This window comes from Daldinia decipiens (genome assembly GCF_022478715.1).
Source record: "Daldinia decipiens strain CBS 113046 unplaced genomic scaffold F4813scaffold_1, whole genome shotgun sequence".
In the NCBI taxonomy this organism is placed as follows: domain Eukaryota; kingdom Fungi; phylum Ascomycota; class Sordariomycetes; order Xylariales; family Hypoxylaceae; genus Daldinia; species Daldinia decipiens.
The window spans coordinates 191,391-217,417 of NW_026054544.1; the positions used below are offsets into that span (position 1 = coordinate 191,391).

Sequence of the window (26,027 nt, forward strand, 5' to 3'; positions counted from 1 at the left end):
AGGATAAGTCTATGATTTGCGGCCATCCACAATTTAGGTAGGTATTTCATATCTTAGGTACAATAACACACCGAAACTGCCTACTGCTTGGTGTATACCTACACATTTGTTATACGTACTTATTACATATACATACGTAGGCTAGGAGCAGGTGGACCGTCGCCATGTGTGAAGCGGCCTCGCGTATCTGGGGAACATAGAAACCTGGGGTAATTCCCCAGATAAAAGGGAATGGGGATGGCTGATATTTCGGAATCCCAGAAGCATTGGCCTTGCTGTGCCTCTTTGAACTCGGGGAGCTAACTACGATGGTGGCACAAGTGGTGTCATTGTTTCGTTGTTTGGCCATGGCGTGCCAAGCCCTGGAGTCGAGAACATCATGGACTAGACTGTCTTAGGGGCTTTTTTAGGGACTTAGGAATAAAGAATGGAAAGTTCACGAGCCCTTTAGCGTCCTAATGCATGCAGTTGTGGTATCCACACCAATATTGGCATCTCTAGCCAACCATTGTTGCTTCATTACTTTGGGCCTTTCATAGTTACGTGCGTGATGGACCTTTCTTGCATGGCTAGTGCACCAATGCTAGGATGGGAAAGGCACGTTGGAGTGAAGGATGATGTAGGTTGGAAGTTAAGTCTCTCAACGTTTTGTCTTTACATACATAATCATGTCAGTAAGCCGGGGATGCCTGCTCTAGCTAACACATCTATGCACCCAGGTTCCTTTCGATTTCGGCATTCAGACAACTTTTGTTCTAGCCGGAACGAAATGGCAACTCGTGATCAGTCGTGACATATTATATATATGTAGGTATGTAGGTGGTACTTATCATAAAATAGAACTTTCAAGTTGCCACTTTCAACTTATAACAGGTAGTTAGCATAAGTGACTCTTATTAACTAACTAGGTACCTACCTGCCTATTCTCTATTCTCCTTAATTGTTACCACATTACTTAATCTCCTCTCGGGTTAATAGGTAACCATACTCCCGGTTCTTTCCCTCTTATTCATCATTCTACTACTATACCGTTCTAGCCTCTCGAGCTAAAGATTATCGGGCATAAAAACCTGATCTAATAGTTTTTAGCTATTGGATGCTGCAACACCTGTTCAACTTGTACTTACTTTCCTCCCTTTCCTGCCCTAAAAAAGCGTTTCCCCTCGTCCCCCAGATTCATTAGCGCACGCCAATTTAGTACAGTACCCCGCCGATCTCTAAAATCCATCTGGAGTAGCGGGCATTGGTGCTTCCGTTTCTTGCCCTTCCCTCCACTAATATTCCTGTCCCCACGCATCCTCAATCCTGTCACCTTTTGCTTTTCTTACTTTTCCATATCTCTCCGCCTATTCCTCCTACCGACGAATATATCTACCACGCGCCAACCTATACTACCGACGAACACTAGGTCATAGCAAGTTTGCGTCCAAGCGGGTTTCATTACGACACGGCCTCCCCTGGGCTTGCACGTGGCTAGGCAGCAAGAGATGAGCAATTTTCGCGATTCCTGGTAAATTGCTGACTTACGCAATCGGCGTTAACGAGAGACCGACCGATACCGATACCGATATCCATGGAATGGGGAACTGGGTGCTGGATTTGACGCGAACACATTCTATCGACGGGATCGCCTTGTAACAAAATAAATTCACCGTCAAAATGCCTGGAATTCTACCTATGAAGGTGATTAAGGTGGGCACCAGCTCACAGAGCCGCATCGCCCAAGCCTGTGATAGGTATGTGAAGCGGAAGAGGATATTCCGGTAGTTATTCTCTGATATCTCTTACTAAGACGATAATAGGTGCCGAAGTAAGAAGATCCGTTGCGATGGTATCCGTCCCTGTTGCTCGCAATGCGCCAATGTCGGATTCGAATGTCGCACTAGTGACAAACTCAGTCGGCGTGCATTTCCTCGAGGTTATACAGAATCGCTTGAAGAACGAGTGAGGCAGTTGGAATCCGAAGTGAGGGAACTGAAGGATTTGTTGGATGAGAAAGACGAAAAGATCGATATGCTGTCGAGAATGCATGATCATCGCCAACCATCTATGGGAGCCGCCGGAAGCCCGAGAATGACGGAACAGAGAAGGGATCCTAACTCGCCACCAAAAGAAGATACTTTCCGTGTGCAGGCCTCTCCATTATTACTTGGTGTCGAGAATTCGGACTCATATTTCATGGGGCCATCGAGCGGGCGTGGTTTTATTGGTAAGCGTATCATCTACCTCGTGCTAATGAGAAATATCTATCTAACTATATTTCTAGAATCTTTCAAGCGCAAGCTTCAGGAGAACGGAAAGCCATGTTCTGACTTCAACCCTGAGGCTTTCCTTCACATCCAAGGATGCTACCCTCTGGTTGCTAAACAGCCCCCTCAGTCGATGAGAGTACCACCTCGCCTATTTTCGGATAGATGTGTAAATGTTTATTTCCAGGAATGGGCGCCACTCTTTCCTGTGCTTCACAAACCGACATTTCTCCGGTTATACGAAGAATTTGTTGCCGACTCGGAGAAGGTGAAAAACAACCATAAGCTCGCCCAGCTTTACCTCGTCTTCAGTATCGCCGCTCTTTCAAGTGACGCACCAGATATGGAGCAGATAACCGCCTGCGAAGCCCAGTGGCAAAAGGCCCTTGACGCAATCATCATGGATAACACGATGATTACACTGCAGTGTCTAGTATTGGCTCTGATCTATTGCACTATCAGAGCCGATTACAAGCGGTTGCAGCACTACAAAGGTGTTGCGGTTGGTCTATCCCATAGATTGGGGTTACATCAAAGCCAGAAAAGATTCTCATTCGGCGCTCTTACGATTGAGACACGAAAGAAAGTCTTCTGGACGTTGTATACACTCGATTGGTAAGTCGTTATCTATCCGATATCGCTTGGCGGTTGACTAATAGCCCCCTAGCTTTTCTGCTGCTATGCTTGGCCTTCCCAAGTTGCTGAAGGAAGATGACATCCACGCCGAGTATCCGTCAGATACCGACGATGAATACGTTACGGAGAAGGGTTTTCAACCCACTCTACCAGGAGAATATACGAGGCTATCTAGTGCTTTAGCGTTATTCAGAGTTTCCCGAATTCTTGCAAATGTGCTTGAAAAGATATACCCGGCCGCTACATCTTACGAATTATCGTTACAACAAATTTCAGCGCTGGACGCAGATCTCTCAGATTGGTATGAGAACCTGCCTGCTCACCTCAGGCTAAACTTTGCCCAAGACAAACCATCAACAGATATCACTGGGAGTAGATCCCCAATTCTGGTATGTGGATGAAAATATGTGCTAGTTAATGAAGTAAAGGCTGATCTTGATAGGCATTGGCATACTACTATGTCCGGGGACTTATTCATCGCCCTGCAGTGGGCTCTACCTTGGGAGTCAAGGCTGCGTCAGCTCTTATCACGGTCGGAGAGTCCAGCAAGCACATCGTGCAGATCATTGAACTCTTAGAGGAGCGAAGTATGTCATTCACGTTCTGCCTAAATAAGACAGACGTTCTTGTTCTGTGTGGGACGAGCTTACTTTACCAAAGCTTGGAATTGAAACACGAGAGCAAGATTATGAAAGATGTTGAACGACTTGTCAACAGCGTTCTCAAGATGCTACTTAAAACGAAAGCTCCCGGCTCTTACGACCTGAAACGAGTCGCATCAACGCTTGTCACTATCGATGTACCATCTCAATCCACGTCAATGCGGACCAGTCCTGATACGGCCATGGCTGCTCCCCCATCAAGGACATCCCCGTTATTGAATGTCTCGAGGAAGAAATCGCCTTACAGTGCCGGCCGACTTGCCGGCGCGGCTATGAGCGAGACGGACCTGTTATCTCAGCAAGAAAAACTACGCCGTATAGCCATACCTAATACTCAAACTACCCGGCAAGAAATACATCGCACGCAATCACGTGCATCACTTGATATGAGTGCAGAACAGGCAATGCCCCGGCGCGATCACCGATTCTCGATATCCCAAATTCAGCAAACGATGATGCGTATGTCGCCGGGTCACAGATCTAAACAGCGAAATCTAGATTACCTCTCACTCAACGATGCGCAAACTGAGACGCAGCAGTCTTCGCCGCCGAATCAAACTCGAAATCCCTCGCAGTCGTTGGCTCATAGCCAACATCAACGCCCCCAGCCATATAACCCAAATCAAGTAGCTAATAAGGGCGGCTCAAGTGGTGGTGTATCGATATCAGAGTGGGAAGCATTGCTCGGCGCAATGGACGGAGGCCAGATCAATGTATACGACGCGATATACGGAGGACCAGCCTTGTCACTTACGGAGACACCAACCAGTGCAGGTACTATGGGCGAATGGTCTCCAGAGTCGTGGGACCTTTCTGGCTTCAATATTGGCGAACTAACGACTAATCCGGGGGCACCTCAGAGCGTACTCAGCATCAGTGATGACAGTCTCAGCTCCGGGGATGATCTCGCATCGAGCGAGATGTACCTCAGGATGGGGAGCGAGGACTACCAAGGCGGGTTAATGCCGCCGCCGCGGACGAGTCACGACAATAACCTAGTTCTGGACGGTCTTGAGTTGAATTTAGGGATGTAATTTCTCGCGAGATGACACGAGCATGTCAAATATCGGAGGCGGGGTAGCCGGCGAGGATTCTGTTATCCACGATCTGTAAGATCCGTTTCCTTGGTACGTGGCGTCGATATAGAAGAGAAGAGAAGGGACAAATTTATATGGCGGGATTGGTTACGAGTCGCGTGGTCGTGAGAACCACGCGACGGCGGGACAATGACTTCCAGGTGTTCAAGGCGATCAGAACGCTTTTGGCGTTGTTTTATATGCGGCATTTGGGTTATCTATGGTTGGAGCTCGTGCCTATGGGATATATTGGTCTATATTGGTCTATATTTGGTCTGTTGATATACTCACCTGTCTACATATGCCACCTTTTTTTCTATGTATCTTCCCACGCTTATTGTAAAAGCTAGTTAGGTATTTATATATATATATACGGGGTGCGACGGAGCAGGTCGGCCCCACGAGTTAAGTTGATTAGGAAGAAGAGAAAAAGAAAGATGGGAAGTATTTGTGTCTTTTGCATGTGGCATGTGATGATAATGTTTGTATCATATAGGTATACAGTGTATTCAGGCTGGTTGGATGTAGGTACGGATACACCGGTACCTACATAGAAGTACGTAACGTAAAAGCCGTTGCTACGGTACGGTAGGAGATACGGATTACCGACTTTAGAAACGGGGATTCGGGATTTAGAAGCTTTTTTAGATAAGCTAAACCCGTAATCTGCGGCTACCTGCGAAGTGCGAAGTGCCGTATTAGGTATTAGACAATACAATCCCTTCACATCACATCCCATCCCACATCCGTGCCGCATACTGGCGTTTGCTCGGATTGAGCGGAAGTCTTGCCCCGCCCTCCGACGGTGTGACTGTAACCCACCTGAGAGAAAGAGACTTACATAGTAGACGCCAGCCGTTGATTGCATATTCTTTGCTTTCCCTTCCTTGGCAAACGAGCAAATACGTTTAGACCTAGATATATCATATAGGTTTAGCCATCTTCACCTTCAACTGGTCTCCGAACAGCCAATGGCTAGGAAGAACGTCAAGCCAGCTGCTACCATGTCTAATGAGCAGACCCCGTTGTTAAAGCGTGACGGCCACGTCGTTGAGAACGAGACGCCGGGTATGTTTTATCCTAAAGGGAGGATACCGAATATACCCCGGGTTCGCCAAGAACCCCGACCCATAACCAAGGCTTTGCTAACGGTTCCCGTGCCCGACAAGCAGCAGGTATTCCCGCACCCCGGTCCCGCGATGCTACCTCCGAACCACGCCGTCCGCCGCAGGCCATAGCCCACCGAGGCTACAAGGCTCTGTTTCCCGAAAACACGATGCTGGCGTTCCGCGCCGCTGTCGAGGCCGGCGCGCATGCTATCGAGACCGACCTGCATTTGTCCAAGGACGGCGTTGTCGTCTTGATGCACGACCCTAAGCTTAAGCGCTGCTACGGCGACGACTCCAAAGTCAAGGACCACGACTGGAGTTCCTTGAGCAAATTGCGCACGGTGCGCGAGCCCCCGCAGCCTATGCCTCAGCTCGTCGAGCTGCTGGAGTATCTGAATCAGCCCGAGCTGCAGCACATTTGGATCATGCTTGACATCAAGGTAAATAAACTCGGTTCTCGTGTATAATTACTACAATTGTAGCGCAAATGTAAAGTTATTGTCTGATTATAGAATTCGTAGAGAGACGACGACCCAGCCACGATCATCCGGCGAACGGCGGAAACACTGGATTCGGTGCCGGGGATTCGGCCGTGGCACGAGAGGGTGCTCCCCTGCTGCTGGACTGTAAGCATACTTACCTACCTACCTACATATCCTCCATTCATTCATCCATTCCTAGAATCGCACTCCGGCCTGGTGCTAAACCGTAGATAGGCGGAACACGTAAAGCTAAGCAAGGAATTCCTACCTAAATATCCGCTCGCGCACGTAGGCTTCTCAACCACATATGCTCGGGCTCTGGCAAAGCACGAGCCTAGTCTGTCGATTAGTATGTTATACCACTCCCTGGCGCTACCGGTTGTCGGCGCGCGCTTCATCCGGGAGGTGAAGGAGGCGGGACACCCGCTGCATTCCTGGACCGTGAATGATGAGGACCGTATGGAGTGGTGTGTGCGCAACGGGCTCAACGGCGTGGTTACGGACGACCCTAAGTTATTCCTTGAGGTGGCTAAACGCGTCGCGGAGGAGGAGAAGGTGAAAAATGAGGGCGCGGCGGTTAGTAGGAGGCCGTCTGGTGTGCCTCTGTCTGCGCGCGCATGGCGCGTTTTCGAGTGGACGCGGTATATACTCGGCATGTTGATCGTCGTGAATATTTACCTCTTCAAACACGGGTTGCCGTGGACACAGGTGCCGAAGGCGTTGGGGAAGTAAGTAATGGGTATCAGCTCTACTTCTACGCGTTCGTATTTAGGAGTCGCTTCGTTGGGTTATGTATAGACGGTAATGGCAGGAAGAGGGGATGAAAGATAGATATATAGATATTTGAGATAGGGCTGGCGATATACGTCAGTATGTTTAGATATGGTAGTTAGGTAGTTAATGGGGGGTGAGCCTGAGTTCGACTTTGGACTGGGTTATCCTACGTATCCCTTGGGGTTAATGGCAGAGTTTCGTAAGACGTGGGGTGGGGACTTGGGATAGAGATAGGAAGGGGGAGTGTGTTGGTTGAAGAATATAGTGATCTTGTCTTATTAACAAGATGTATAATAGAATTGTCTGTTTACCCTCTTCTCAAAAATGTCCGTTGCTAATATGTCAAACTAGGGGGCACATTCTAGGCGGAATGTACATATACTCTTACTTTCGATGATGAAATATTGACGGGTCATATTATAACTTGGCATAATACTAGAGTCGATAGTCTATAGGCTGTTAGAGATATGCGAAAGTTGTAGCCAACATTATCACACAGTTTCTGTTGAACACAACCACGTCGTATAGTGAGTGTTACCCCTAAGCCGAAGTTTTGTAGCCAATATGATTATACTAAGAGATACCAACTGCCTGTATATTCTACTTTCTTATAATGAGAATGGTGCTTTGCTGTTATTCAAGTCGATGCGACTCGGTGACTTCGAGATATATACAGGAAGACTTATTTTTAGGATGGCCAGAGATGAGGAATATCATAAGGAACATGGACATTTACATAAATAGCGCCTTATAGCGATGACCTTTCACGCAACATGTTTCTTGGAGATATAGTGGTTTCCTACACTCGGCGCCGGATGTGTAACGGGCTAGATGAACGACTTAGGGGTGGTTTACGCATTATACTTGGAAAAATATATAGGAATATACGTGAGAAAATACTAAGTTTGCGGAATAGAAGCCTTAAATCAGTCTACTGACTGACTATCTGCGTACCTACGTATATGGGTATCTTGATCGTGAATGCGAAGGGGAAAAAAGGAATCATGACAAACTCTTTCTCCCGCTAGAACCGCAACATCTTCTACTGCTGCAACTAATGTCCTCTTTAATCCACCAAGCCTAATGACAAGAACGCAAAGCTTAACCAGCCTGGTTTCCTCCTCGTCGAGTGCAGGACCGGCTAACGTTCTTAATTCGAACTAAGCAAGTGGTCTAAGAACGTGAGCTCTCTAAGCCACCAGCAGCAACAGCGCCATCATCGTCGCCATCGTCGTTTCGTAGGGCTTTCTTCACGACAGCGCCCGAGCCGCCCGGCTCGTCAGCGGCCTTGCGTTTCTGTACGGCCTTGGTCTTGGTAGGACTCTTATCCTTCCCTTTTTTGCCAATACCCTTTGTAGTCAAAGCTCGGGTTTGAGGCAGAGGCTGAGGATAAGGATAGACAAGCAGCCGTAGTTGTGGGGAACCCATGAAGCTTTTCCAACCCCAGTGGTTGGAATGGGGGGGACGAAGATAAGGGCCAGGAGGGATAACCGGCGGGCCGGTAAGCTCGGGGCCAACCTCCTCCAAGAAACCGCTGTACACGACATTCATGAAATGATCACTATATATAAAAAAAAAAAAAAAAGGAGTTAGCGATGGAGTCCCTTGGAGATAGAGAATGTAATTACGAATTGGTACTAGTATAGAAGTATAGGTGACTTACCCTATGGCGTCCGCGGTGAGGCCATAGCCTTTGGCCTTGTTTACCACATCCGCCACCTCCTGCCAATCAACCTGGATCGCGGGCAAGTCTCTGCGGTTGTTCCTCGCTATGACCGTTATTACGGCCATTGCGACAGCAAGCTTCTTCTCGACATCCCATGATTCGGCCATCTTGAACTCTGCCGGTACGTTCTGTGAGGCAGTCGGCAGGGGCACTACGCCAAGTGAATTCATATCAGGGTATAGGGTTCGGGGTGGATATCATTAATGGGATATAGGTTATAGGATTGGTAGAGTAAGGGTAAGTCAGAGTGAGATCAAGTAAAGGAGACGTAGTAGAGATGAACAAAGTAAAGCCTCAGGATCAGTACTGATTAGAATTTAGTTGATTGGGTGGAAACTAAGTAATCCCCACGAAATATTGATGCCGAGCCCTTAGAGGCAATGGTACAGGTGACGATGTATACTTGCCGTGGAGCACACAGTCCGCCTACAAGCTCTGCCAGTCTGATGTCAAGAAAGCCTCTTTGCGAGGGCCACAGTACCTCCTAGTAACTTCCCAACCAAGTAGCCCGCATAAATCCCACAAACTATGGTCACAGGCCACTTCTGCCACTCCCGGTCCCAGTCCAGAGGAATAGGAACGGCGCCGAGCCAAGCTCCTACACAGGCGCCGATGAGGCCCCCAAAAGCCTCGTCGAACGGGGCACTGGCACTCAGGATCTCATGCCAGTCGTTGCTCGACACACCACGTGTGTAGAACAATGGGAAAAGACCTAAGACGGACAGATGCGTCGAGCATAAGAACGTATTCTCGATGTGGGTTAAGAAAGGGGCACCAAAGAGAACAAGGACAACATGCAATGCCACACTTGCTATGGCTGACAGTATGAGGGCGACAAGTGTTGTCTAAGAACATTGTCAGCTTATAAACGAAGCATTCACGGAGAAGGAGAACATACAACCGCTATGTTTGGTCCCGTGCTCTCCAATCCAGCCTTCTTCTTCTCTCCGGGTCGAGCCTTCTTAACTGGCTTTGCAACATGAGAGCCTACAGCGGGCAGACACACAACGGCGTATGTGACTTGTATGGCTACAACCACGGGAAGAGAGCTTGACATGGCTGATACCGGATCAGCCACTAGAGCTTTGAAGCGGACGAGGAGCAAGGAGAGGAGCAGGGCTGGCTGGAGGTGTCTAACAAATTGAGCCTCCAAGGATGCTATGATCTGAACAGGTTGCGTCTGAGCATCTTTATCCTTGTCCTTGGAGATCTCACCAACCTTAGCTTTTTGAGCTGGTGGTGAGATGGCGACTGAATCCGATGAAGGCATAATGGATTTAGTTAGGTGTGATATATCATCGGATGAAAGAAATGTGATGTTTATTGATTATATTTATATACAATTAAACGGCACAGTTAACTTCAGTCAAGTCGCGCTTCTAAATTGATGCTACCTTCCAAACGGTTGACGCACGGACTTTGTTACAGTCACGTGTAACTGTAATGGATAACGTTGCTTATCGCAATTATGAGGTGTAGGTACTTCGTATGGACTTTAAGGTTATGGTCGATATGCGAATATGCGAATGTGCGAATGTGCGGGTCCATAAAATAAGGGGAATTGTGTTAGTTACTTGGTAATTATTATGAAGTCTCACGTAACTCTAGCCATTATCAAACATCAATACATTGCCTATTGCAAGGTTCGTATTGCTATGAATATGCCTTACCTAGGTAGCCAGTTATTTGATTTTGAATATACTACTTCAAGTTGAAATTCAAGTTGACATGCCATCAAATCAAGAGCTGGTGTCATGCTTGGGGATCAAGTTACGAAGTGACAGATCGTAGATAACATCCTCAACTTTCTTAACGTGGTACTTGACGGCATCAACTCGCTTTCGAACGATATCGTTCTTCAAGTTGAGCAGCTGGAAGCCGGCAAACAAGTCCTTGATGAAGCTGCTGATTCTGACCGTCAGATCGATATCACCCATTGTTACCGAGTTCATAGCTAGCCGGCTGAGCTCCTCGGTGATATCTGTCAGGGCTAGGATGTATTCCTCGATAGTAATATGAAATGCATCTCTATCCTTGAGATTGACGGGTACTGAATATGATGAATGAGTACCAGCGACAGTGTGACAGTTAGGAAGTAAACATACCTTTCAAAAGCTGCCCGACCTCTTCGATAGTCAGAAGACGACCAAGCTCGCCTGGGCGTGACTCGGTCCCCAAACCACCCAGCCAGCCGGTCAATAAGATGGTACCAACAACATTCTGGATGCTTCGGGACCACCTGTGGTTGTACCTTTTCTCTCGTTAGCTATTTGAGCAGTGTAAAGAGAAGGCTGGTGAAGTACTTGTAGTAAGGATAGTTAGACGCAAACTGGGCTAGCTCGCCAACGCTTTCGATCTCGGGCTTGATACCATCCTCTTCAACCTGCTTCAATAGAGGCAACACTACAATAGGTATCAGCGATGCACGAAATCCACCATAAGTGTATAGTATATCATGTTAATATGTACTCACGCTTAGAGCCGGGGGTCGAATGGATACGGCTGAGAAAGCCTTGACAGGTTGAAATGTGGCGATTGAGAGCAGAGGTGATGTGGTGAAGCTTGTCACCAACTTCGATCTCCTCCTCACCATGAGCCTTGAGGTACTCGAAAATGGACGGGTCTATCAAATTAGAGGGACCGTTATCGGCCATTTTGAGGTTCGTTGGGTAGAATGTGAAGAGTCAAAAGTTTTTCAATGGGATTATTATGACAATGAGGGGCAGGGCTAAACAACGGGAAAGCCCGATGATGCTTGCCGTCCTTGCTTTGCTTTACAATTCAATCAATCGTCCTCGATGATCACCAAACAGCGCTGCCGTTGAAATCGCGTATTTACTTCAAAATGGAGAAAACATGTACGTAGCACGTAGACTGCCGCGATTTCAATGACCAGTAAACTAGGAAATGTACTGCTTTGATTTACAGATTACAGCAAACATTCACGCGTATTTCAATTTCACCATCAACGCTACGAAAAATTAGAACATTAGAACAGCATCGCAGAATGAGGCAAGCCGTAAAACACCACCTAGCTTCGTCGCGTTCGAAATTTCATTGCTACAATCAATTCTACAATACAGGCATCAGAACAATTACTACGAGCTGCTAACACAGCATAAATACTGCTATCAAAACTCTTCCTCACAACCCTAGGCAAGCTAGAGATTGCAACGAAAAGTGTTCGCGTCGCCTGGAGGCAGTGTAATACCAGGGACACGGTGGGTGCGATCATGGGCAAGCCCAGAGGATACGCTCCCTCGATACAAAAATAAGAATAATCACGATTGAGTTCAAGTAGAACTCTTTCAGAGATTAAACTGAAAAGAACAGATACTACACTTGATCTAAGCCAAAAGGCAAAGAGAGCTAAAGAAGAAAAGAAGGAAAATCCTAAAGCGAGGAGGGGAAGCCAGTTATTTATATGTGCTCGGAGGCGGTCAGCGGTGGCAGAATTCCTACGCTAGGGAGCAGCAATGACCACCTAGGTTAGGTAGGTAGTCACCAACCCCACTTGAGCAGGCAGTGACGAGCAGCTGCCAGACGCATTCTGTACCGCTCCTCCCAGTCAAGCCACTTAATCTAGGTACTGTGCTACTGTGTCTTTTAGCGTAAACCAGGAAGCAGCAACATGTCACGATAGCAAAGTCAGCTCCTTCTGACTCACACTGGCCATTAAAAGGTAGGTAGGCAGTCTCTGCCAAACACTCTTGCGTTTTTATTACAGGGATCCTGGATTCTCTCCTGCCCCCCTCTCTACATTACAACTTCGTTAAGAGGTACCTAATTCATGTGCAGCCCCTGAAAACAACTCGTCCGTACTAGATTATCGAGTCGCGTAGATGCCCATCAATATATACCAGTAAAATTAATTCCTCGTCCACTCGTGACTCATTTGTGTCGTATAATATTTCCAAGATACTAGATTTCTAGAACCCCAGAGTCAACACACTCATACAGGTATCGGGCCTAAAAGGATAGGTACCTTCACGAAGAGGTAGTGTTGTTTGAAATGGCGAGATTAATTCCAACCACTAACTCCACCTCTCCGTTTAAGTCGGAATCTCCTTCAAAGGTATCCCGCTGCACCTAGTGCGGTTGATAAGTTGGCATTGGTAGATGAACTCCCGCTCTCTGTAGGGCCTGCGCTGGCATTCGTATATTGACTCGGGGGTATTGACCCAGTACGTGTCGCTTCGCCTGTAAGAAGCCCTGTTGATATATCGCTGCCCGTGCTAATGACTAGTGTAGGGGGCGACGCCGATTCAACTGTAGTAGCTGATACGTCTTTGAGGGGAATCGTAACACTATGTTAACTCGGATGACCCCATATGAAGAGCCGTGGCAACACTTACACCACGGACAGACCTGAAAACATGCTGTATCACTCCACGAGTAATCGGTACACCCTTCTCGCAGATAATCCACGGGGTTTTCACATCTGACGGCATTCGGAAGAACAGCACCGTCGATTCTATAGCATGTTTGAAACTCACTAGTTTCCGCCAACACTCCCACAATTAGGTTGGTCATTATGGAAAAAACGGCTGAGTCGATAGACCTCATGGTGCCGGTACTGCCCTATTAGGACATGAAACACTCACTAATTATGCCTGTCCACTTAGAGTGATGGAGAGAAGGATAGGGAAAATACGACAGTACACAAATGAGGTTAAAATATTAGTTCGGCTTAGCGAAATGTGAACATGGCAACCAGGAATGATACCTGGACCATTTAAAGCAGCTGCTGAGCTCGTCCCATGTTTTGGGGACTGTTCCCTAGAAATGCTGTTCGATCGATTCCGTTCTTCGACGGGTCAGCTCTTTTATGCCACCCGGGCATTCTTGGCCTATCCGCCACAATAAGAATGATTTCCCCTAGGGAGGGCGATATCCAATTTGGGGAGGGAGATGGATGAGCGCAGCGGAACCTTACCCATCAATAGCCACTCCTAGAAACTGAAGTTTTACATTAACTAGCAATGTTATTAGAATTTAGAAACCATACATAGCTAGACGTATGATTAAACAGGGCAAGCTTCTATTTGGGAGGAATGATAATAGGACGGCGGCGTAATGATCACATAACGCAGAGTTAGCCAACTCCTCCTGACGCGAGATCTCAAGCTCTTTATTGGAGAAACGACTGAGAGAGGAGCTTAGTTACGCGAAGTAGGACTATAAAATCCTAAGCCCCTACTTAGAGAGCAAGGCTGATGCGAGTCTGCATATCTAAATACGTAGGCATATACCAATATAATAAAATATGAAAACGAATGGGTATTGGTAATACTTAGGTTGAATTTGTCTTGGTCTACTTCTTACTACGAGTATATTCGTTCGCGTAGGAGACACCAACTTTACTAACAAGCTTCTTCAAACAGCAAGCGGCGGTTCAGTATATTATACTAACATCAATATTATATTGTATACCTCTCTCTAGCTTTTGATCCCCCCCTTTTTTTACTAGCGGGCGCTTAACAAATCACGAATATTGACAGGTGGTAAGAAGTATGACAGCTGTCAGAACCCACAGTAAGCTCAATTATATACCTCAGTATGGAAGTGCAAGTTGGAGATTGTCTTACTTTTGCCTCATCCCGTCTGAATCGTCTATAATTCATTATATTAGCAATGGCTCCATCGCCTCTACCGGAATTCGTATACAAGATTGTGCCTTCGGCACCTCCATCGCCAATCCCATCCGAGTATCCCCCCTCGGAGCTCGACCAGAAAGATGGATTTGTCCATTTGAGTATCGGTTCGCAAGTAAGTATCTCTTCAGCTGCACACGGGATCGCAGACTCTCGCCTCTCCCTTGCGCGCCATCCACCTACATTAGATATATCGTACATATCCCCCCCATAACCGCGCCGCACTTCATGCTTACACCACTTGCCAGATTCCCATAACGGCAGACCTCTTCTTCAAAGAGGCAACGTCTATCTGGGTTCTTAAGCTCCGGTTTGCCCCCAAGTTTCACTCCGCGACGACGTGGGAGATTGAGGGATGTCCGCATCTGTACGGCAACTTTGGCGCCGAGGACGTCGACAGCGTTAAGCAGCTCTCGCGATTGGATGGTGAGAGCTGGAAGGAATCGTTGAAAAAGGAGAGTGACTGGCTGGTTTAGGACTTTGGTTCCATAGAGGCTATTGTATGGATAAGACACATGCAATATTCATCTTTTTGTTTATTTCTTTAGCGCTAAGCTCCTGAAGCGTTCTTATCGTGTTGTTAAGCTAGCTGTAGAAGCCGTCTACCTTCACAGCTTTAAAGGGAATCATCCCATACGCCTAAAGATACTAATTAACATTAAGGGTCATGACTACCTGATGTAATCTACCTATAATGTTTGGGGTGCTATTCCACCACAAGTTGGCATGTCTAAAGAGAGCATGCCAATCAAACGAGGACAAGCAGAATTCTCAACACCACGAACCCCGAGAGAAGATCTCATCACTCATCGTACAAGTTCTCCACGTGATACAGTCCGTATATCTTATTCCAGTCCCAAGATACGCCCCCTCAGCAAACAGATACTTCCTTCAAGGATACTATAATCTTGGGAGGAGATCTGGGCCCTTCGTAGTGCGGGGGTAGATGATGATGCACTCGATGTCTTTCTTAGTTAATGCGTCTAGCACCTCGAGGAGATTGGGCAGGACCTGCTGCTCCTATACCTGCACGTCTTGCCATGCTTTCGTAGCACCGAATTTTGCGCCGGACCTATCACACGGGTCTCGGTACGCTTGGAAGAAGCTGTCGAAGTCGTTGTGCTTCATTCTGAGCTTGCCGTTACGGAACTCGCTCATTATTACGAATGCGCATATTTGGTTGTGACGGAGGCTATTCTAATTGTGGAAGCACTTGTCGCCCATATTGATGTACACTCTCTTCAGGTTTATAAATCGAAGCAGCATTAATAGACGCGCTTGATTGGTCTCGGGTTTAAAGAACATCGAAGCGCGAATCGACACGTTCATGACCGTGGTAACTTCGTCCAACTGGCTCTCGAAAGCGGTTTGTAGCACCCCGGGATATCGAACACTAGATTTTATGCCAGCTTTGATTCTTAGTGACTCAGTCGATCGTCTTGAGAACTCGATGATGTAGTCAAGCAAAGCTGGTTCTAGAGGGAATATATCGACGAAATTGAGAGCGAGCTGGGGCGCTTTTCTTCGTTGGTGGAACATCAAGACATATCGGCTGACGATTGCGTGACTCTCGGTGTTCGTTAGGAAGAGCGGCCAGAAGAAATCTCGCACGTCCCGTACAACGGAAGGATGGAGATTACCTGGACGATATACCGTGTGCGCTGAGAAACAAATATAGGGGGCCCTGTGCCGAGTGAACTAGAAGCGGTTGAAGTCGGGATGTTTGTGTCTGAACGCGTCTGCAGCCTGCTCGGCGGCCATCACCCAGACCAACTCTCGCAATTCAGGAGGAAGATGCTGAAGCGGGAAAGATACCGCGTCGCTGGGACATTCTGGCGTATCATTGTTAATCGTGGATGAATCTGTCATACTGGCGTGCTTAAGATACAGTTAACCTAGTTGGATGTAAATAAACTCGGCGTATTCGAGACGATATTGATTTACAAAAAAGTTGAGATACTGCTGAATGCGCCGCAGGATTGTACGAGAACGTGAACATAGAAATAAATATAGGATTCAGTAGTGTTTAAAAGAAGGAAAGAGGAAAGAGAGATTAAACATGTATTAAACATGTATTGTGACGGTACCTTCTGAAAGGACGTAAACCATATTCAGAAATGTACCTAGGTACATAACTACATGTAGCTTAAGCAATCTGGATGTTAGGTATTTTCAACCTTGCCGGCATCTCCTAGGTGATATGCAGCCAAGGTCGTACTTATTCCCAAACTCTCTTCTAATTGATTATTTTATCAAACCCTTCAAACTCCGCCATGAACCATACTCCATGCTGAGAACCAAAGTTTGAACCAAGCCCCTCGGCGTCGAGCCCCCAAGTCTCCCAAGTCGCAAATTACTAGTTACCTACCTAATATCCCTGGCTCCTAACAGCTGATCTGATACCGACTCTTTACCCGTGATTCAATAATTGTCGCAGTCTATCGTCGACCGTCCGCCCCAATTCCCTTAGTCCTTCTGAACGCGCCATTTTCGGAAGAGCTTGTTTCTTTGCCGCCCATCGTCAGCGAGGTCATGTTCGTCTGTAGGGGAGGACGGAGAGCTATCCCCGTTAGTAGATACCTCCATGCGATCGATGCTCTCAGCCCCATCCTTAGATGAATGTCCAATGCTTCCGTTCGTGCCTGTACGTTTCAGGTCACCTACGTCAACAGCACTGTCAGCTGTGGGAAGGATCACGACCGAACTGTTCGAGTGTTTTTGGCTCGTGTTCTGACCGATTCTACCGTGAGCGATGGTACGCTTATGCTTCGCTAGGAAGGACCTATGCGTCCGGTGTAGTGTTTTCGACGGATCAATATCCTCGGCTGAAATACAAGCCCCTGGACTAACGTTTGCTTCTGGATGACGCAGAGAAGTGGTATATTCAGCGAATGCATCCGGAAAGCCTGTATCGTAGTTGCGACTTGTCCGTCGACTGCTGCTTGAGTCCGACATGGTGACAGAATAGTCTATAGCTTTGTCTTAGTTCTGTGTACCGTAGAGGACGAGGCCTTGTATCCAATGAAAGATGTAAGTTATGGCCGAGTCTTATGTACACACACGACCACCTCGATTTAAGCTTTATTTCATGTGGGGGAAGCCGAAGATTTTCATAGGCAGGGATTGAGACACGAGGAAAAGAGTAGAAACAACAGGAAGAGAAGACAAGATCGTAGATTTAGATTTGTTAGATTTGTTAGATCTGGTGGTACGGGGTGGCATAATAATGGAATCAAGCTCCTTGAGCGATGGTGATGAATATCATCATGATAAATATCTGATCCGCTTCGTCGTCCTACCCCTGGCTACTCTCTAATCCGTACTCTCGGACGGAATAACGTCGATAAGCGAAGAAAAGCGAATTGGCTCATTTAGAAATATAATTGGACAGCGTCACTTGACGTAGTTGAAGATTTCGGGCGGCTTTGTTCTGGTATTTTGATAGTATTTTGGCAGCCTACCGAGCTGCGCCCCAGCTGACGAATATGATTGAGCGGACAGAAATGCTTGCTCACCTGAAAGGAGGTAGACCTGAAAGGAGGTAGCCCTGAAAGCAATGCTGAGTTTCCAGCCAGGGCTGACACCAATGCCAAGAAAGAATGGCAGGGTTCGGCTCTTTGTATTGAAAATTGCTTGGCAAACAATCAACCGCGCGCTTGAACAATCCCAGAAAATGGAGACAGTAAAGGTCTTATTAATTTGGTGCCGTTATCCGGTCCACGTTCGCGTTGTCAGGAGAAATATCGCTACACTTCTCGAGACATAGAGTTCGGTACGATTTAGGAGAAAGTTGCAAAGTTGCAAAGTCGGTAAGAAAGATCTAGGAATCGGATAGGGCGGGGGAGGACAAAACTCGGGTTAAAAATATGTACCTAAGTTATGTATGGAATATGGAATATGGAATATGGAATATGTAAGACGGAATACGCAAGAGTTCGGAAATAGGTACGCTACGCCGAGGAAGTTAATATAGGTACCTAAACGTAGGTTATTGTCGAAGTTAATTGTAATGAATAATAGTCGATATGTAATACGGCACGAATATGCAGCCACTTGCATGCGTGTGTGCTTTAGGTGCGTCCTTGCAGGTAACTTTTGATGTAGGTTTCTCTTTTGTTTGATGGGTGAGAGTGTCTCGGATTTTAAGTTTTTTTGGGGGGGCTTTTGGGCTTTGACTTACGGAATCTGCTATGTAGAGGCTGAGGCGGCAACTTAAGTCTGTACTTAAACACAGACTTTTATGACGAATTCCACTACACTAACCTTGTGGCGATCATGAATAGTGTACATATGTATAAGGGAATGCATGTGGGCAGACGGGAATCCGATGCCGTGATACGGGTAATCGGAATGCCAAAGGTAGGTACCCATCTTATTATATGTACAAGGAGCTCATGTACATACAAGTGAGTCGACCAAGGTGACGATGATGATGACCAGATGGACACTGACCAACAATCGCCACGGCAATTACGGCAACCTAGCGGTGGCCACGAACAGATGAATAGCCTGACGATCTGACTATTAAAAATCATTGAACCCATTCTGCGAGTCTCAGTACGTTGACAAACTGGGTTGGTGTAAGAAGCTGGAGTTGGTAGGACTCGATTGACTGGTCCACTGCTTCTTGCATCTTGAACTCCTTAACGCTTCAAAGGCGCTTTCCTAAACGTCACGTCTAATAATAATACTAACCTAGTGTATTTACATATGAAAGAGCAACTGCCGGGATCCGATTCAACTGATGGGGTTAATGGGGCAGAGTTCAAATCAGACAGCCTAATTTAGGTCAGTCCTAGTTTAGGTTAGTTATCGTTTATTGAACTAATAAATCCACGTGATACAACAGGGGTAATCCATTGCGCTCCACAATGGGTAGAAATGGTACCCGCACTTAGGTACCTCCGAAGGTCCACTATCTATGACCGAATTGTTCGAGTGCAAGTCTGGAAAGAAAGAATACTATTTGACCAACCCAGTAACACAACAGCCACGCCTAGAGGCTTAATATATGGCCAGTAAATAAATCTCCGAAATTAGGAGAACGAGGGTCTATGACCAGTAAGGGCCAGAGCAACCTCCTACATACATAGTATGTACTCTGAATAACCCCTATTAACAGCCTCATTGATTACCTATATCTGAGGCTAAGGAAATATCAACCAACGCTATTATATAAAAAGGTAGAATAGTATACATTTTACACTACATAGAGATATAAATTCCACTATTGGGTGTCAGGATGATAGGTTTACAAGGTTTGCATCTTTTCATATAATTACCTTTACGCGGATATTAAAGATTTTCACATCTTCCAAGGCTTAATATCTCTTTCGTTGCTTAAAAAAAACAGGCTTTCCTGCGATTTAGTCATAGTCCACTAAACTTCAACGTCTGTGCATGGAAAGATTCTAAAGACTATCTCTACATACGCAAACTGTACGAGAAATATAAAGACTTTATTAGTGCAAGTAAACATGGCAGTCTTCCATTCTAGCCCCCATAGATCAGGCGTTTCTCGCAAGTTGAATAGACTTTGGGACCAGTAACTGGTAGTCTTTTGAGAACAGGCCGAGCTAGGTGATATCGAGTTGACTTCTCAGGGTCGTATGCTTAGCGGCTCCAGCGGGATCGATGGTCTTCTTTTTACACCTAGTGACATGTAAAGGCGTTGTTGATGTTTGGGGCCAGATAGGTAACAACGACTAGAACTATAATGCATTTGAAGAGGCCATTCCGAAAGCTTTATTCGGTGCAATACTAGTACTCAGGGGTTGCCTGTTGCGGCGCCGTGGGTTAGCTTTAAGCCGTTCTGTATCACGCCTGCGCGAGTGTAAGACTTGTTCTAGCCGTAGGCACCGTCCCATTTCGGTTCGATTGTCAGGTATTTATGGTTTCAGGGGTTTCCTACGTTGAAGGTAAGTAGTGGGTGATTAATTTACACTAGAACTAATGATTCTTCGCGGGTTTAGATTAGGGCGTACTATTAGTATAAAACTGACAAAAATTGGACCGACTTGGCATAGGCACTATTGTCAGGATTCTATATGAGGCATCTATAACAAAGGACATATTCAGTGTGTATAGACTCAGGCTCTCGTAGATAGATTAGAGTTCCCTGCGGAACAACGAAGTTGTTTCCCTGCTGTTTAGTTCCACCTCGTGACAATACCATCTTGATCCTGCCCTACAATATAAGCCGCCACAATATCAGAAATATGATAGCTCCGGTACAACCTACCTATTTATATAGCCTCTTGTAATGATTATATGTTAAGAAGAGCTGTCGGGCAATGGTGAGCAGGGATTCAGAACGGACTCAAATGCCGGGTTTTAATATCTCGCTTAAGTTCGTCCTCCTCGCCAAATCCGTAGAATATAAATAGTAACTTCACCCCGTGGATTATTGCTTATGATCGGTCATCCCTTTCTATACCCTGTCATACAACCCTATATACACTTCTCTTACTCAAAATCAACATAATGGCTACTATCTGGGTAAGGGTGCAGAACCACCAGCACACTAATTCCGAGTAACTAATATTGCTGAAAGCTTTTTGCTTGGGACGATGGTATATCGGTCATCCAAATCGTAGATGTATAATTTGTCTCTTACTAAATGACTTATCTAGAGACGGACTCCGCGGAGCTTTCGACAATAATCAACGACTGGAGTGCAGCTTCTACATTCCGACAGAGAACTATCGACTACGTATAGCAAAGTTTATCTAGGATTCCGAACTCGAGCCAAACCGAAACCAATCCTCTAATCACCTGTGCTGCGCCAATCCGAGAAGCCCTATTCAAGTCCTGTAACGACCGTACGTACATCATCCTGCCACATTTGGCTACTATATAAGAGGCGAGCAGCGCCCTCGTAACAGGACAGAAGGCCAGGCGTTACTAGTTCAACACTATCTACCGACCTGATATTCACCCTGCGTGTGACAACCGTTAAGAGTATTAACTATACCTCCCTTCTCGAAGTTTACTATTGTTTCGTATTTTGAAAGTTAGCCTAAAATCAAACACTACACTTGCCATCTAAGAACCTGGTTATTCCTATGATATTTGAGTCGAATCTGTGCAACGGAGTCGGTAGGTAAGTGATAACATTTCCTCGTTGTGGAACATGTCTGAGGTGTCATGTTACTCGGACAAAGACGACCACGCCTCGTAATAACAGCTCGATATCGCACGTTTTTACACCCCTACATATTTTGAATAGTATTTAGCTAATCGTGTAGATACCAAAATTCAATTAATCACTTATCGAAGGCATCTTCCCGAGATATAGCGAACAGAATGGTGGTAGACAGCCTGTGCTGGAGGTGTATATAGAACTCGCCCGTATACGCCAGTCGCTTCTGATATGTAACTGCTTCGATGCAGAAAAGCCTTAAAATCTCGAGCTTCCGCTGCCGTTCACGACTCCCTCTTAGAATATCACACAAGTCGTAATTTTGACGCACAGCATTATATATGGCTTCCCCTGATAATCAAATCCCGCAACAGAAATATGGACTTTCTTGTCCCTTCGGAGGTTCATTTTATGTCTGCCTATCTAGCCAGGTGCGCTTCCTCGGGTGTTGCGAAACGGATCCATGCTCCAATGAAGGCCAGTGTCTACTTGGCAAGCTTCGCCCAGCCAGCTATGTCAGCTATCCAGGCCATCACCAGAGTTGCGCTGCCCCCTATGACGAACGTGAATGGTATACATGCGACTTTGCAACACCTAGGTTCATGGGTTGCGTATGTAACGAGCAGTTTCTTTCCTCTTCCTAATCCCATTGCCCCCTCCTAGAGATTAAACCCTCCTTACGTAGGTAGTCGAGGACCTATTGCTTTTAGACAGGACGCAAAACTTGAAACTCTAAGGGCCCAGCAAGCTTACCTATTATATTTTCAACGTAGTGTTTACAGAACCCATGCGATCAAGGTTGTCCGGATTGGGACCTCATTCCTTCACGACTCGACGACGACGAGAACATCGCAGCACCATTTCTTCCTTCTCTGCGTAATCCATCCGCGGAAACGGGACACACAGTCGGGTTTAGTATAATGGGTGCAGCTATATTTCTCCTAATCCTTGGTGTGCTCTGGGAAAAAGGGGCAAGGAGAAAAATAATGAATGTATGGGAGTCCTATAAGGGATCCCATCGCTCTAATGATGACCAAAGTAACACGGCGCAAGATGAGCCGCAACCAGGTAGGTTTGCTTAACTTATAATGCATTTTGACGTGTTTAGTAATTATCAGGTAGATACTTTAGATCACAAGCCGTCTAGATCAGAGTCGGAACCATCGTCGACTACCTCTAGTGGCACCGCTCGTCCATGCGAAACGCATAGGCAACTCAAGGTTACGAACCCGTAACCGTCTATGTATCCGGAGGCCTAGTGCTTAAAATTCCCAACATATGAACTTACATGAAAAACCATCGAACATGTTGATTCTCTTGTCTTAGGTACTTTAGGTACTTAAATTCCACGTATCAATATCTCAAAGAGTCTGGTAGTCACATGCTTCAGTCTTCACGAATATACTATCTGTATTTATAATACAAGTAACTCTACTGCTTACTCGTACTTACGCTTGGTGGTATATCATCATCCCCTGTACCCCAACTCGTGCTCTCCTTATCGCCTAACGTGAGTTCCAATGTACCGCCCTCGAGGAAGAAGCTATGCGTGAGATAATTCTTCGTGTATTCTTTCCCGTCAAGCTTTGCGCTTTGTATGTAGATATTCTTATACGCGGTGTCGAAGTTACTGGTCTTGATGGTTGCTGTATTACCTGTTATGCGATTGGTGATCGAAACGGACGGAAAGAAAGGGGCAGTAATAAAATAGATGTCCTGGCCAGGGTTTGGAAATATGCCCATCATCGCCAAGGCTACGAATGAACCCATGGCGCCCGAGTCGTCGTTTCCAGGGATGCCTGCCGTTGTGGTGTTGAACTGGCTGGGTATATAGTAATGGACTCGCTCGGTAGATTTACCAGGGCGGCCGGCGTAATGGTATTGGAATATGGTTAAAAATGCCTGTTCGTCACCGACGTAAAGGATACCGCTCTCGTGAAGATAGTCCAAACGACTGATAAATGTATCGGGTCCGCCAAGGGTGGTGATTAAGGCTGCCATATCGTGAGGTGCGAAAAAACTGTAAAGCCATGGGCTACCCTCATATGTCTCGTGGCCACCCGGGTTGAGATAGCAAGAGTCAAATGACATAACAGAAGAGCAAAGCGTCGGGTCCTGGTATCCAAAGGTACCATTTAAATACCTTGGTTGCAGATAGCCTGTGAAGCCAGTGTCTGTGCCATTTATATCCGAGGCTTGATCGGCATTGTACAAGTTGACCCAATTTCCGGACCGCTTGGTATACTTCTCGTAATCATCTTGTTTGCCTAGCGCCTTCGCTATTTCAGCGATACAAAAGTCGTTGTAAGCGTACTCCACAGTTCTAGACACACTTCTTGTGAATAGGCCATTGCCGTACGGGTCGAAGTCGTCTGCGGGGATGTAACCATACTTCTTCCAACTATATAAACCGCCACGGCCTTCGTAATCCCATACCGGCGGTTCATCTTCTGCATCTTTTACCAATGCCTCATACCCAGTGTCCCAGTCAACACCCTGTGTAATGTTCTTGAGAAACGCATCTACCAGCACGATATCAGCGTTAGATCCTCCTTGAGTCCATCCTTTACAGAGGGACATTCGACAGTCTGGTAGCCACCCTTCGTGACGGTAAATATCGATGAGAGAGCGGATCATTAGAGTTTGGGAATGGGGGTCCACTAGGGTAATGAAGGGGTGGATAGATCGAAAACTATCCCAGATACAGTACCATGAATCGTAGTACGGCTCATCGCTTTCCCAGAGATAGTTTTCACCAGTATAATCCTGGGGGCTTAGCATTGCCCTGTACACGCCACTCCAGAAGATTGTCTGCAAAGAGGTGTCTTCAAAACCAGTGGCATCAATACTTAAGACTGAGAGTTTATCTTTCCAAACATCTTCTGCGGCGGCTAATGTTTTTGAGAAGCTGAAGTCTGGCACCTCTGCCTCAGCGGACCCGCAAGCTTGCTCAACACTCTTAAATGAAAGCCCGACACGAACTGTGATTGTGGTGCCTGTTTCAACCTCATTGAGCCAAGTGTAGGCTCCTGCTGGCAGAGGAGGGGAATTATTGTCCTGCCCTAATACGATATTCTTGGGTTCACTACCAGCCCTAGTGTTCACGAACACTCCCGTTTCGCGTATAGAAACTCCTTGAGGAAAGTCGGCACAGAAATGCAGTGTGTATGTACCGGTTCCAAAACTAGGCAGGAAGGTTCCGCTTCCAGAGATCCTACCGGTATCTGGATCGATAGACGCACTGCCATTGAGGCGAGTATCGGGCAGATCCGTCAGATCGAAAATGAACAGAGGGCTTAAGGGTGCGTCTACAGAAGCGTTTCCTGTAGCATTGCCGAAGAATGTGAAATCGTAAAGAGCTGTGTGGTTTGTAGCTGTAATCTCGGCCCTTATACCAGAAATGAGATCGATGGTGAAATAGCCAGGACGAGCTGAAACACTCCCATTAACAACTTGGACGCTACGCTGGGTCTTGGGGAAAATGCATCCGTTTACGTCGTTATTCGCGCAGCCTGGATAAACGAACACTGGAAAGTTTCCAAGTGATGAGGCACCACCAGTGCCCGAGTCATGCATATGGGAAAAGCCTGTAACCGGGCTCCCATTTGAGGCATACCCTCCCTGGTTATCGCTTGTGACATCCGCAACTGCTTTCGCCATTCCTATTATTCTATTAGAGATGCTTGATATACATTAGGTAGACATTATGGTTGTTGATCCCACTTACCAAATGGCAAGGTCGCTCCGGCAAAGACATGACCTATAATAATAATAATTAGTTAGGTAGTTTGTAAAGATAACAGAATATAAGCGAGCTCACCTCCATTACGAGTGCCGATTAGAGGATCCACGAAGTCATAACCACTAACAGAGGTGTTAATATCCCGCCGAGATATATCTGCAGAAGCCGTTTGGCATAATATAGCCACAAAGAGGGACTGTATAAGTAATTGAACCTTCATCTTGGGAGGCAGTTATATTCTCACTGGGCCCAGTTGAACATACTTCAATTGTTGGAATACTAAGAGGTATTCATAGCTGTGATAGCTACATATGTAAATGAAGAGGAAAGAGAAGCTCGAAATACAAAGGAAGAGCAGCCGATAATCCGTAAAAGGCATGTCACAAGGTAGACCCGAGTGACATCGCATGTCAAGGCGGGGTGCAAATACCCCGGATTCAGAATAGCATCTCGTATACTCGGCTATGTATGACCAGAGGAGCCAAGAGGTCCATCGTTGACCACAGCAGCATGGAAAAGTTATCCGGGCCTTTGAATGAACTAAGCCTTTTCCGTTGCGGCTAAGAAATGTACCTACTAAGATAATATCTTGGAGGCGGTTTGATATTATTGAATTACCAGCATGCTTTGGTAACTTTCATTACTCTGGCATAAAAGATGTCGGTTTCGTAGTAATAGGAAAGTCTTGAGAAGGTAAGGATCTAAGTTGGAAGAAAGTGTAACCAATGCGGCTCGAATCAATTCGAATTGAGCTTGCGAGAGGATTATTATACTGC

The 26,027-nt window shown here is 46.4% G+C and overlaps 11 protein-coding genes across 11 annotated transcripts; 4 read left to right on the forward strand and 7 right to left on the reverse strand.

Annotated features, from left to right (window-relative positions):
• Positions 1-1,478: 1,478 nt before the first annotated feature.
• F4813DRAFT_2638 (fungal-specific transcription factor domain-containing protein) lies at positions 1,479-4,781 on the forward strand. Its single transcript, XM_049240290.1, has 5 exons — positions 1,479-1,736; positions 1,803-2,209; positions 2,267-2,864; positions 2,917-3,274; positions 3,328-4,781. The coding sequence occupies exons 1-5, from the start codon at positions 1,660-1,662 to the stop codon at positions 4,579-4,581; spliced, it is 2,694 nt and encodes an 897-aa protein (XP_049104528.1). The 5' UTR covers positions 1,479-1,659; the 3' UTR covers positions 4,582-4,781.
• F4813DRAFT_341116 (uncharacterized protein) lies at positions 4,604-4,973 on the forward strand (the record flags this gene model as incomplete). Its single annotated transcript, XM_049241268.1, has 2 exons — positions 4,604-4,656; positions 4,694-4,973. 2 exons carry the CDS (start codon positions 4,604-4,606, stop codon positions 4,971-4,973), a joined length of 333 nt encoding a protein of 110 aa, XP_049104529.1.
• Positions 4,731-5,702, reverse strand: F4813DRAFT_2658 (uncharacterized protein). Its single transcript, XM_049240313.1, has one exon. The coding sequence runs from the start codon at positions 5,489-5,491 to the stop codon at positions 4,982-4,984; it is 510 nt and encodes a 169-aa protein (XP_049104530.1). The 5' UTR covers positions 5,492-5,702; the 3' UTR covers positions 4,731-4,981.
• On the forward strand, positions 5,345-7,515 carry F4813DRAFT_341117 (PLC-like phosphodiesterase). Its single transcript, XM_049241269.1, has 5 exons — positions 5,345-5,691; positions 5,796-6,172; positions 6,254-6,358; positions 6,449-7,289; positions 7,340-7,515. Exons 1-4 carry the CDS (start codon positions 5,595-5,597, stop codon positions 6,944-6,946), a joined length of 1,077 nt encoding a protein of 358 aa, XP_049104531.1. The 5' UTR covers positions 5,345-5,594; the 3' UTR covers positions 6,947-7,289; positions 7,340-7,515.
• A 1,508-nt stretch (positions 7,516-9,023) lies between these two features.
• On the reverse strand, positions 9,024-10,185 carry F4813DRAFT_2711 (GPI biosynthesis protein family Pig-F-domain-containing protein). Its single transcript, XM_049240373.1, has 2 exons — positions 9,613-10,185; positions 9,024-9,559 (listed from the first exon to the last, which is right to left on the reverse strand). Exons 1-2 carry the CDS (start codon positions 9,982-9,984, stop codon positions 9,164-9,166), a joined length of 768 nt encoding a protein of 255 aa, XP_049104532.1. The 5' UTR covers positions 9,985-10,185; the 3' UTR covers positions 9,024-9,163.
• Positions 10,063-11,605, reverse strand: F4813DRAFT_341122 (Translin). The gene is made up of 4 exons (XM_049241270.1): positions 11,188-11,605; positions 11,018-11,117; positions 10,820-10,965; positions 10,063-10,764 (listed from the first exon to the last, which is right to left on the reverse strand). Exons 1-4 carry the CDS (start codon positions 11,366-11,368, stop codon positions 10,454-10,456), a joined length of 738 nt encoding a protein of 245 aa, XP_049104533.1. The 5' UTR covers positions 11,369-11,605; the 3' UTR covers positions 10,063-10,453.
• Positions 11,606-12,783: 1,178 nt separating this feature from the next.
• F4813DRAFT_384154 (uncharacterized protein) lies at positions 12,784-13,280 on the reverse strand (the record flags this gene model as incomplete). The annotated part of the gene is made up of 2 exons (XM_049246033.1): positions 12,784-13,001; positions 13,070-13,280. The coding sequence occupies 2 exons, from the start codon at positions 13,278-13,280 to the stop codon at positions 12,784-12,786; spliced, it is 429 nt and encodes a 142-aa protein (XP_049104534.1).
• A 1,068-nt stretch (positions 13,281-14,348) lies between these two features.
• F4813DRAFT_384155 (uncharacterized protein) lies at positions 14,349-14,844 on the forward strand (the record flags this gene model as incomplete). Its single annotated transcript, XM_049246034.1, has 2 exons — positions 14,349-14,483; positions 14,617-14,844. 2 exons carry the CDS (start codon positions 14,349-14,351, stop codon positions 14,842-14,844), a joined length of 363 nt encoding a protein of 120 aa, XP_049104535.1.
• A 721-nt stretch (positions 14,845-15,565) lies between these two features.
• Positions 15,566-16,237, reverse strand: F4813DRAFT_384156 (uncharacterized protein; the record flags this gene model as incomplete). The annotated part of the gene is made up of 2 exons (XM_049246035.1): positions 15,566-16,052; positions 16,104-16,237. 2 exons carry the CDS (start codon positions 16,235-16,237, stop codon positions 15,566-15,568), a joined length of 621 nt encoding a protein of 206 aa, XP_049104536.1.
• A 134-nt stretch (positions 16,238-16,371) lies between these two features.
• Positions 16,372-17,624, reverse strand: F4813DRAFT_2739 (uncharacterized protein). The gene has a single exon (XM_049240410.1). The coding sequence runs from the start codon at positions 17,321-17,323 to the stop codon at positions 16,835-16,837; it is 489 nt and encodes a 162-aa protein (XP_049104537.1). The 5' UTR covers positions 17,324-17,624; the 3' UTR covers positions 16,372-16,834.
• Positions 17,625-22,885: 5,261 nt separating this feature from the next.
• Positions 22,886-25,968, reverse strand: F4813DRAFT_341131 (glycoside hydrolase family 92 protein). Its single transcript, XM_049241271.1, has 3 exons — positions 25,330-25,968; positions 25,237-25,269; positions 22,886-25,171 (listed from the first exon to the last, which is right to left on the reverse strand). Exons 1-3 carry the CDS (start codon positions 25,469-25,471, stop codon positions 22,941-22,943), a joined length of 2,406 nt encoding a protein of 801 aa, XP_049104538.1. The 5' UTR covers positions 25,472-25,968; the 3' UTR covers positions 22,886-22,940.
• Between the last annotated feature and the right edge of the window lie 59 nt (positions 25,969-26,027).